The 11,132-nt window shown below is 33.6% G+C and overlaps 2 protein-coding genes across 2 annotated transcripts; both read right to left on the bottom strand.

Annotated features, from left to right (window-relative positions):
- Positions 1-3,849: 3,849 nt before the first annotated feature.
- Positions 3,850-6,206, bottom strand: nppa (natriuretic peptide A). Its single transcript, XM_051904367.1, has 2 exons — positions 6,024-6,206; positions 3,850-5,300 (listed from the first exon to the last, which is right to left on the bottom strand). Exons 1-2 carry the CDS (start codon positions 6,135-6,137, stop codon positions 4,995-4,997), a joined length of 420 nt encoding a protein of 139 aa, XP_051760327.1. The 5' UTR covers positions 6,138-6,206; the 3' UTR covers positions 3,850-4,994.
- Positions 6,207-8,690: 2,484 nt separating this feature from the next.
- On the bottom strand, positions 8,691-9,789 carry nppb (natriuretic peptide B). The gene is made up of 3 exons (XM_051904368.1): positions 9,620-9,789; positions 9,273-9,531; positions 8,691-9,097 (listed from the first exon to the last, which is right to left on the bottom strand). Exons 1-3 carry the CDS (start codon positions 9,722-9,724, stop codon positions 9,081-9,083), a joined length of 381 nt encoding a protein of 126 aa, XP_051760328.1. The 5' UTR covers positions 9,725-9,789; the 3' UTR covers positions 8,691-9,080.
- Positions 9,790-11,132: the final 1,343 nt, after the last annotated feature.

Below are 11,132 nucleotides of genomic sequence, written 5' to 3'. Positions count from 1 at the left end.
CTGAGCTTTATAATGGCAGTGAACGAGATCAATGAGTATGAGCTGAAGAAAGTGCATCCATCCACATCCATCTATCAAAAACAAGTGGATGGAGACACTTTCTTCAGCTCATACTCTTTTGGTAACGCGCACTGCCATTATAAAGCTCGGATGCGTCAGGATATTTATTAATATTTCTCCGATTGTGTTCATCAGAAAGAAGAAAGTCATAGGATGGCTTAAGGGTGAGTAAAGCTTGGGCTAATTTTCATTTGAAAGTGAACTAATCCTTTAAAGCTGTAATTATCATCAGCTTGCGTTAAGACTCATCAGCATGCGCCATCTAGAGTTTCATGACAGAACTCTATATTTAATGTATTAACTAAGATGAATTAACAATGACCAATACATTTATTACAGTATTTATTCATCTTGTTAATGTTAGTTATAAAAATCCAGCTGTTCATTGTTTGTTCATGTTAGTTCACGGTGCATTACCTAATGTTAACAAATACAACATTTGATGTTAATAATGTATTAGTAAATGTTGAAATTAACATTAAGATTAATAAATGCTGTGGAAGTATTGTTCACTGTTAGTTAATTTTAATTAACCTTATTGTAAAGTGTTACTGATTTTTTAATGTTTATGTAAGCATGTCTCTTATTCTCACCAAGGCTGCATTTATTTAATCAAAAATACAGTAAAAACAGCAATACTGTGAAATATTGCAATATAAAATAAGTTTTCTATTTTAATATATTTTCAATTGATCACTAATGCAACACTGTCACTTTCTGGAGGATGATGGCATTAAGGAAATAACTTTTTTTAGTTTAATGAATAATACAATGAAAGTGATATTGAGGAGTGACAAAGATAAAACTTGACTATAAATTAACTATTAGTAAAAAGTATGCATATAAAAATTAAGAAACATATGGACATGGCAACATCTGCTCATAGCAACATATTGAAATGATTTAAAATTTACTTCATTGTGATATAGCAATAAATCATATGATTTCCATCTATATACATTGTGAGTTTTGTTTTATCCAGTATTAAGACATACATGATGAGTAGCCTACATGGAATACAGGAATGAGCACTTTGGCATGAATAAAGAGTTCCTGCACCTGCTTCTCAGTCAGTCATATTCACAGTAGAGCTCAGTGCCTGATTCATTAAGTTCTTCACGGCCGAGTGCGTGGAGTTAAACATGCTCTGACACATGCATCAAACCTCCTAATGTAGGCTGATGTGTCGGACATGGACTATTTCAGCACAGATCCGATTTCCACCAAGGAAACAAGGCTCATAAAATGTTGAGAGCTAATTGTGGCTTTCCTCAATGGCAAATTAGGACGTTGTCATATTGTTTTCATTCCAGTTCACATCTGTGGCTTTGAACTAACTAAGCATTTATAGTGAAGAAGGAAGGCAACGTGTTCGTGGACCAGTGTACATTTTTGAATGTATTACAGTTTTCCAATCTTTAACAAAGATGTTTTTAAATATGTCACTGACACAGACTTTTCTTGACAAGACTCAGACTCTATCTGTGATCTCATTCTAGTACATGAGTGCTGATTTCACTAAATCATAATCTTATAATATAGCAGCTTCTTTGTCTAGATTTAAAATTCTCTCAAGAGATGCTTTGCAAACAATATTGAAGAAGTTCCTATGTATGCTGCACATCTTGGTGCTGCTTCCCCTTCACTATCCTTTGAAACCCATGTATTAATAATAATAATAATAATAATATTTTTTTAAATTTTTTAATAATTAATCAATTAACTAACTAACTATATATATATATATATACACACACACACACACACACACACACACACAAAGTATATATGTTGATGTTATATTAACTGACTTTATTTTTGCTATGTACACTGTAGATTTAATTATCATACCAGACAGACTTTCAATCTTAAACTATGAAAATCATTACAAAAATATGAATTAACCTATTATATGTTTAAAACTGTATGATTATCTAAACAAAAAGTGAAACAAAAAGCCTTAAATATTTTATTATTAAAATGTATTTTTGTAACTTTTTGTTAAACAAAAATGCTTGAAATTAAATATTAAATGTAATTTGTGAAGAAGACAAAGAAAAATAAAACTGGATTATTTAAATTATGTAAAAAGTGCAAAAATGTTTATTATTATTATTATTGGTAACACTTTACAATAAGGTCTCATTTGTTAACATTAGTTAATGCATTAACTAACATGAACTAACTAACCATAAACAATACATTTCTTACAGTATATAATGTTAGTTAATAAAGATACAGTCGTTCATTGTTTGTTCATGTTAGTTCACAGTGCATTAATTAATGTTAACAAATACGACTTTTGATTTTAATAAAGTAAATGTTGAAATTAACATTAACTAAGATTAATAAATGCTGTAGAAGTGTTGTTCATTCTTAGTTAATGTTAACTAAGTAGCTAACTAATGTTAAATAATGAAACATTATTGTAAAGTGTTACCTTATTATTATTGTTATTATTTGCAAGATAAAAAATAAAAAAAAACAGGTAACACTTTATTTTAGAGTCTTTTAACTAGTTGCTTATTAGCATGCATATTACTAGAATATTGGCTGTTTATTATTACATATTAAGCACATATTAATGCCTTATTCTGCATGACCTTATTCTACATTCTTAATCCTATACAAATACCTAAACTTAACAACTACCTTACTAACTATTAATGAGCAGTAAATTAGGAGTTTATTGAGGGGTAAGTCGTAGTTAATAGTTTATATGTGTTCCCTATACTAAAGTGTTACCAAAAAAACATATTGTCATTTCCATCACTGTCATATATATATATTTTATATAATGTTCATGACTTACTTTCAAACAGAATTCTCTCATGATGAATCCATGATCATTATGTATAAGTATCAGTGTCCGCTGACATTGTTAGTGGACAAATGCAATTAACTAGTGGTGTGTGAAAAGTGTGTTTTAATTTTGTAAAAGTCAACAGAACCAAAAGTGCGCATAAGTTGAAGAAACTACAGTATATGGTGAAATTCAGGTACAGTGTGTCACTTTTTGACAGTCATCTCAATTTACCTGAATTGACCAAATACATACTCTGTCAGTGGGTGAAAAATCCTGTCCTGACAGAGCTCTACCCCGTAAGTGTATATGAAAGTATAAAAATGATTGTCCCCCACCTGGAGTACATTTTGCCTATGGTCATACATCATATCTGCCACTTTATCTCTCAGTGTAGTGGATTAACCCGCTGGCTAACACCAATCCTCACCTTCAGGTTTGACATGAAAGTTCCCAGAGGAGCGCTCTTGCAGACTGCTGGTCTAATTGGAGGATATGAAGGTCTCGCTCATTCTCTTGTCAGTGCTATCTAAGTGGATTCACACTAGAGCAGAGAAATCCGTCTCTGACAGTCTGTTAGTATGTGACGCACTCAGCGCCTTGGACCGGCGTGGATATCTGAAGTTTCTAATGAGAGCCGTCCATTGCGGCAGCAGTCTGAAACTGAGGCATTATTCATGCAATCAGGAGAGACCCCGCCGAGCTTGTGTAATAGGATTAAGGCTGACATGGCTGTAGTTTTTTAGGGCTTAGGGCAGGTGTTGATAAGCTCAGGAGTAATAACCACCTGCAGCTGTTCGACTCATTATAGTGTACTACTGATGTGTCGTGTAATGAGACTGATAATGGCCATTAGAAGAGTTGGTGTGGGTGTTAAATGTATCACAACCTAGATTCCTTATGAATGGGAGAAAGGGGTTGATGGTGAGTTTATATGTTTCTATGTTGAGTTATTGAGCTCTCTCAAGTTCACCATTAAACAATGATTTTAATCAAGGATTTTATTATCATTCAACACTACACCTCAAAGACCTCAAAACCTGGCATCCAAACTTACTGTTCTTGAAACAAAATTGTCATTTGTTTTACATTTTATTTCTAAGTACAGTTTCAGCTGTAGAAATGTGTGACACACAAAAAGAATAACAGAAGTGCTACTTAGATAAAGCCCAGCAGAACTGAACACCAGCAGGGAGTATTAAAATCTCATAAACCTCATAAATGAATGCAGATTAAGTAAATACACATAATTATGTCATATACTGTATGTATTTCAACATTCCTATTAGCACTCAACTACTTGTACATAATAATAAATATATCAAACAAATATGAACCATGAGATAATATAAAGCAGATGACAATACAGGGATTGCAAAATATGGAAGTGTTTTGTAACAAAGTCTTGTTGGTTTAATTTCCACATTTTACATTAGTTTTCTTGTTTAAATAACTCGAGATTTAAACACAATTTTCACACAGTTTCAGTTTAACATACATTTTGTAACATTTTGCTTTCATTTCCCTGTTTTCTACTCCTTCTACAGATGTTAACTATAATTACTAATTACAGTTTTTATGAGCTCATATTTATATGAGAGACTGCACTCTAAGAAAGGTCAGGTCACTGTGTTAATATGAACTTTTCCGTTTTAATTTTTCACAAGTGTTACCCATATTTGGATTGCCCATTGCATTGTGTTGTGTTGTGCTTTAGGGTTAAAGGAAATGTGCATAAACAACAGAAAATGTCCTGGCTAGAAAATTACGAGTAACACTTTAAAAAAGAATTGTTGGTTTAACTTAAAAAAGTAAGTTACCTGGTTGCCTTAAAATTTTAAGTTCATTGAAATTAAAAATTTGAGTTAATACAATGAAGGCAATTGGTTCAATCATCAGAAACTCAAAATATTATATTATCTGAACCACATTAATTATCTAAGTTGATAAGTGACAGTTACAGGACCTTAGATTTAGATGTACTTTCCCCTTTTTAAATATATGCAAATTTTAATCTAAAATCCTAATTTTGAATGAAAAAAAGTTCATGGACAACTATCCACATGTAAAATAATTTATATACCATAAAAATATATTGTAATTTTAACGTCACTGAATTCACTCATCTTAGCTAACCTTTTTTAGAGTTGCACCCAAGGGAGCTGGATGACCCTATGCGATCCAGCCTTCCCCCAAAACAGCCAGACAGGCTTTTGCTCCGGGTTGACATGAGAAGATCTATAAGGCGATTTCTCTGTGTCTCAAATCCATCTGGGGGGTTGGTGTCCTCCGCTGGAGGTGCTTCTTCCTCTCTGTCTCTGTCCCAGAATGTGGAAGCGGGGCTCTGCTCCTGCACGGTTTTGCTGTCTTCATAATCTACGGCTCTCTCGGAAGCTTCTTCTGCGGTCAGGGCCTCCTCAAACTGCTGCAACAAGCTCTGGTAGAGCAGCAAAGTGTAAACTGAATTCAGTAATAGCCTTTCCGTTGAATATTTTCTTTTCTTGAAATCTGTATAACTTTGATATTCTTTGCATGCTTAAGCTGATAATATACACTCTTAAAAAATAAAGGTCCAAAAGGTGGTTTTCGCAGTGATGCCATATAATCATTTTGGGTTCCTCAAAGAACCTTTGAGTGAACAGTTCTTGGTAGCACTTTATTTCGATGGTCCACTTCAGACATTTTACTAACTATAACTACATGTCAACTAACTCGCATAAGAGTATTAGTAGACTGTCTTCTTAATATCTGCTAACACTTTATTTTGATGCTCCCCAACAGACTATAAGTAACTTTGCAACTACATGTCAACTTAATCTACCAACCTGAACCTACTAACACCTAAACCTACTATAACAGTCTATAACAGTCTACTAATACTCTAATGAGAATGTCTAAAGTGGACCATCTAAATAGAGAACATTCTTAGAACATTTTAATCATCTAAAGAGGCTTTATTTTCACTTTAAAGAACTTTTTGTGAAATGGAAAGGTTCCATGGGTGTTAAAGTTTCTTCATGGAACCATAGATACCAATAAAGAGTTTCTTGCCTCACAATAAATCTCATTCAATTCAAGGCCTTGATAGGTAAACAGATCCAACAGATTTTAACAGCAAGTGCTCTTGATTTTTAAGAAAAGGGATTCAAAGCAGAAATACCTTCAGCTTGGCCATGTTGGTGGCAGAACTGTGTCTGCTCAACGTATGCGCTTGTACATCCATCTGGTGCCAAACCAGGACCAGTAGTCCTGTAAGAATTAGTCCTCTGATCATCTCTGGGTTCCTCTGGATGCTGTTTCTTTCCCTCTGAACTGGCCGTCTGCCTGCTTCGCTGTTATATATGGACAGTTGACTGTCAGTCGCTCATCCTTTGTAAACTGTGTGAAGTGCATTCCGACACCTCATCTCTGATAACGCTCCTGGACTAGATTTCCTTTTAAGTGGCTGTTTGGTGCAGTGTGAGGTGCCTTGCTGGAGAACTCCTGATCTGTGGTGGGTCCTGTAACTCGGACACAAACAGTGACCTCAGGCATCATCGGGAATGTATCCGCTACACGAGTGTCTCACATGGCACGGCATCACCTCAGAACTGATACAAAAGACAACTAAGTATACCATAGGGGGTTAAAGCAGATGATGGTCTATATATATCCCAATGATGTTGACTGAAAAGATGACTTTATGGAAAAACAGTAGGGGTGACTGGGGCACGACCTAATGTGGGGCTAGTTGTAACTCACATGGTTTAAAAGTTTCCACACATGCCAGCATGACAAAACTTAGTGTATTTACTAGTTGCCATATCAACACTATATACAGAACAAAATGTGCCAAAATTCAAAAATCTTTGGAAGATATCCCTGAACATTTGACCATATCAAAAGTACATTTCTCACTGAAATTAATCTTTCATTTCAGTTTTTAGTGTTTATATAAAATGAGACAAATCTGATATTATTTTAATCTCCAAACTGTTATTTAGCAGTTTAGATAGTTCTTTAATGCTTATCTAACCAGCAGAAGACACTAGTATGGTTTAAATCCCAGTTGCGCAGGTTGGGCATGTTGTAACACTGCATTGTTTTATGATGTTAGAAAGAGGTGAATAAAGACTGAGGGTCAATGTTCAGAAATTATTAATTATTATTATTATGTTTTGAACTACGCTGTATAGCTGTGTTTTGTGGTGTTTGTTTTCAAACTCAAAAATTATTTTATTTTTAATTATTAAAAAGTGCCAATATTATATATGAAAAAGTTAGTAATTAATAATTTTTTGGACAAAATATTTTAGTTTGTAAATTAGTTAGTAATTATATTTTTTTGATTAGATCAGGTAACATTTTAAGCTGTCATATGGTCACATTTCACTTCCATTCCTTTGGGGTATATAAAGAAAAATGTATACACTGTATTAATTAAACAAAACCACATAATTGTACTAATTGTACTGTGAAATTAATGTGGGAAAAAAATAAAAAAGTCTAAAAGTTTTAGGTTGTGCCCTGCTTTCCTCTAAATAAAAATGCACCAGAACTTTTACCTGTGCATGTTTGTGCGAACTAAACTAAACTGGTTAATAGACACATTTTAATACAGATGACAATCTAAAACCTAGAGTGATAGTTTTTTCAGTGCCATACAGGTAATCTGAAATGTTTCAGAATAAATATAATGGTTATGAGATCATATGGAGTGGCAGATAAAGGAAACGGAGGCTTCTTGTCAAATATTTCACTTCAGTGAAAATTCCTCTGGATGAGGTCAATGTACTTTTGAAGACTTGACAACAAAAATTGTTTACTGTGACAAGCAATACACTGAAATATATAATATAATATAATATAATATAATATAATATAATATAATATAATATAATATATATAAAGTGTAAAAAAGAATTGTTAGTTTAACTCAAAAAAGTAAGTTACCTGGTTGCCTTAAAATTTTGAGTTCACTGAAATTAAAAATTTGAGTTAATGAAGGCGACTGGTTTAATCAACAGAAACTCAAAATATTATGTTATCTGAACCACATTAATTATCTAAGTTGATTTGACAAAAGAAAAAATGTTGTGATAACAAATCATGAAAATATTTTTTTACAGTGTAAATACTATCTAAAGTAAAACAAGCCATCTTCCATAATGTATCTGTATTTCAAATTTAAAACAATTATAAAACACAAACAATTAAGGCAAAAAAAAAAAAAAAAAAAAAATGCAATGTAGAAAATATCAAACTGTTTTGGCCAACAGAAACTGTAATTAATGATTTGCTATATATAAAACATGACAACTTGCCCCGACCCGGCATTTTAGTTCAGTTAATTAGATCAATTAAATAGTTCAGTTTTCCCATGTTTATTAACAGCTTTAGCTGCAAGACTATTGTTCTAAATTTCACTGCCAAACCTTGTGACAACACAGGCCTAACTTATAGTCATAGTTAGGATTGTGACCTTGAGTTCCCTTGAGTAATGTGAAGTGATGTCGCTCTCCATGGTGCTGAAACAAGTTGCATTGATAATGATGCCCTGAGGATGGACTCCATGGACAGTTTGATCACTGGAACCATGTTGTTGTCATCAGGCAAATAGTGCAAGAACATTATCATTTATCCTTTTTTTTATATTTATAACTATAGTGCTTATAAACATTTTCCTGTACAGTGACCTTGAGCTTGGGAAAGGTGCTTTATAAATAAAATGTATTATTATAATTACAGCCTATTAAAGGAAGCAGACCAGAGTTCATTATAACCTCATCACATTATGATTTAGAAATTGAAAAGAAAAAAATGAGAATAAAAAATGTCCAAAACCAAGGCATGTGTAAACATTTATTGTATATTAAAGAGGGCATGTACAACTGATTTGACTGACAATTAAATTAAAGATGCATATAAATATATAACTCCACTATTTAAATAAGTTAATAAATATCTAAATAAATATAGTTAAGAACAATTGTTGGAGTCTGTCGCAGATAATAACACTGTAAAAATATTTTGTCAGGTAACCTAAAAATGTGCTTCAAATAGTAACATCTAAATTTAAGTAGTTTTTTTTTTTTTTTTTCAAGTCAACATCATTATTTAATATGACTGAATCAACCTGAATACATTAGGTTACACCAACAAAAGTAATTGTAAGGTCAGATCAAGTAAAATAACAATTGCACAGTTTCAATGTTTACAGTGTAGAAGTTTCTGATCATTAAGACTTCTTAGGACCTGAAAAAAAGAGAGAAAAATAGAGAAATGTGTAAGTTAGTAAACTACAGGCCTATACATCAAATTGAGTCAATATATTAAGGGGTTGAGAAAAAGCAGCTCTTTATTTTTTTATTATAAAGTACGCTATATTCATATTAACTTTAGCTGTGCTATATAGAAAAGACGTCGTTACCTGACCGCCTGACAGTATTACATCCCAGGGACGACATGGAACCGATTCTGTCCAGTTTGCTCCCGAAACACCCGGAGTGTCGCTTGGAGTCCTGTCGGACTGTCCTCAAGTCCCGAGCAGACAGATAGTCTCTCATGTCAGTCTTGGGATGAGGTTCATCGAAGGTTTCTTCAAGATTTGCCGCCTCTTCTTCTACTTTCGACAGTATCTGGTCTTGAGAAGAAGCAGGAATGGACTCTTCCAGTCGCTGTAGAAGAAGCTGAAAGGGCCGCATGTGGCTCATTATTCACTGCCCTATTGTGCGAGCATTAATAAGCAAGTTTTTCCCCCTCTCATTTTGGTCTTACCTTTAAGACATCCATGTCCTCAGTGTTTTGCAGCGGGAATGCGCCCGTGAGCTGAACGCTGAAGAGTAAGAGAAGGCCGACTAGAGGAATGTCAAGCGATTTCATGTTTCCTGATCTTTTTGCTGTTCTTCTGTCTTCTCTGTGTCGTTGTCTGTATACACTCAGTAGAGCCTCAAGCTCTTTTATACCTAAAAGTTTGACACGCCAGTAATGTGAAGAATGGCTGCTGCATTCCGACACCTCAGTCTGATAACTGCTGCTGTCGGAAATGAGTCCTTTAAAGCTTATAGACGAATCCAAATGGGCCATACCAGTGACAGAAACTCCTTAATGATTACATTATACTCTCTTCCCTGAAATCATTTACATCGAGTGTCTTACATGGCACTTTAAAACAAGTTACAGTACATGAAGGTTTTATGATAACACTTTATCTAACCTAATAATAATTAGTCTGTCACTAGCAAACACTGTACGCCTATGCTAAAGTGAGCAGTTAATGAAGACTGAAAATATATTACTCGAAGTGGCAACTAATACATTGTGAACAAGCAACAATACACTCTCAGATCAATTCGTACGAAGTTTCGTGATATGCTCGCGCTCCACTGAGGGTTAAGTATAAGGATGGAGCTTATGCTTTAATCGTACGTTTTTGTACGAATCAAATCATACGATTTCATACGAAATTGCCAGTTCGCAAAATAGTTTTCTCACGAGATCGGGTTAACTTTTTAATGAACTTTTTTTGGTCCCACTTTATATTAGGTGGCCTTAACTACTATGTTACTTACATCAAAAATAAGTACAATGTAATTAGTGCGTTCATACTGTATTGCAAAACACTTTTGCTGCTATTGAGGTGGGATACAGGTAGGGCCAGGTTTAGTGGTATAGGTAGGTTTAAGGGTGGGTTAAGGTGTAAGGGAAGGGTTAACAGTGTATTTGTAAATGTAATTACATAAATTAATTACAGATGTAATTACATACAGGTATTTTTTTAAATATAAGTACAATGTAAAACCATGTATGTACACAATAAGTACATTGTATCAAATGATTCTTTTAAATGTAAGTAGGCTAGTAGTTAAAGGATTAGTTCACTTTCAAATATAAATTAGCCCAAGCTTTACTCACCCTCAAGCCATCCTAGGTGTATATGACTTTCTTTTTTCTGATGAACACACACTGTAAGAAATCAAAAGTTGAGAAAACTTAAAAGTTTAAGGAAACAAGCTTCAGCAGATTTTTGTTTGTTTTCTCAACTTTTTGTTGTATAAAATATGGAGCCCCACACATGACATGCAAGAAAAAAAATTAAATCGTGCGCACGATTTACTAATTCGTTCCCTCGATTTACTAAATCGTGCGCAGAATTTACTAATTTGTTTGCTCGGTTTACTAAATCGTGCGCACGATTTACTAAAACATGCGCACAATTTACTATTTCGTTCCCTCGATTTATAAATCATGCACATGATTTATAAATCGAGGGAATGAAATAGTAAATCGT

This window comes from Ctenopharyngodon idella, chromosome 8, assembly GCF_019924925.1.
Source record: "Ctenopharyngodon idella isolate HZGC_01 chromosome 8, HZGC01, whole genome shotgun sequence".
NCBI lineage: Eukaryota > Metazoa > Chordata > Actinopteri > Cypriniformes > Xenocyprididae > Ctenopharyngodon > Ctenopharyngodon idella.
This window is presented reverse-complemented; position numbering and strand designations above follow the sequence as displayed.

Coding starts and splice junctions, on each gene's coding strand:
- nppa (XM_051904367.1), bottom strand. CDS start 6,137: ATGATCAGAGGACTAATTCTTACAGGACTACTGGTCCTGGTTTGGCAC. Junction 5,301..6,023: donor CCAACATGGCCAAGCTGAAG/GTATTTCTGCTT, acceptor CTGCTCTACCAG/AGCTTGTTGCAGCAGTTTGA.
- nppb (XM_051904368.1), bottom strand. CDS start 9,724: ATGAAATCGCTTGACATTCCTCTAGTCGGCCTTCTCTTACTCTTCAGC. Junction 9,532..9,619: donor AGGACATGGATGTCTTAAAG/GTAAGACCAAAA, acceptor CGGCCCTTTCAG/CTTCTTCTACAGCGACTGGA.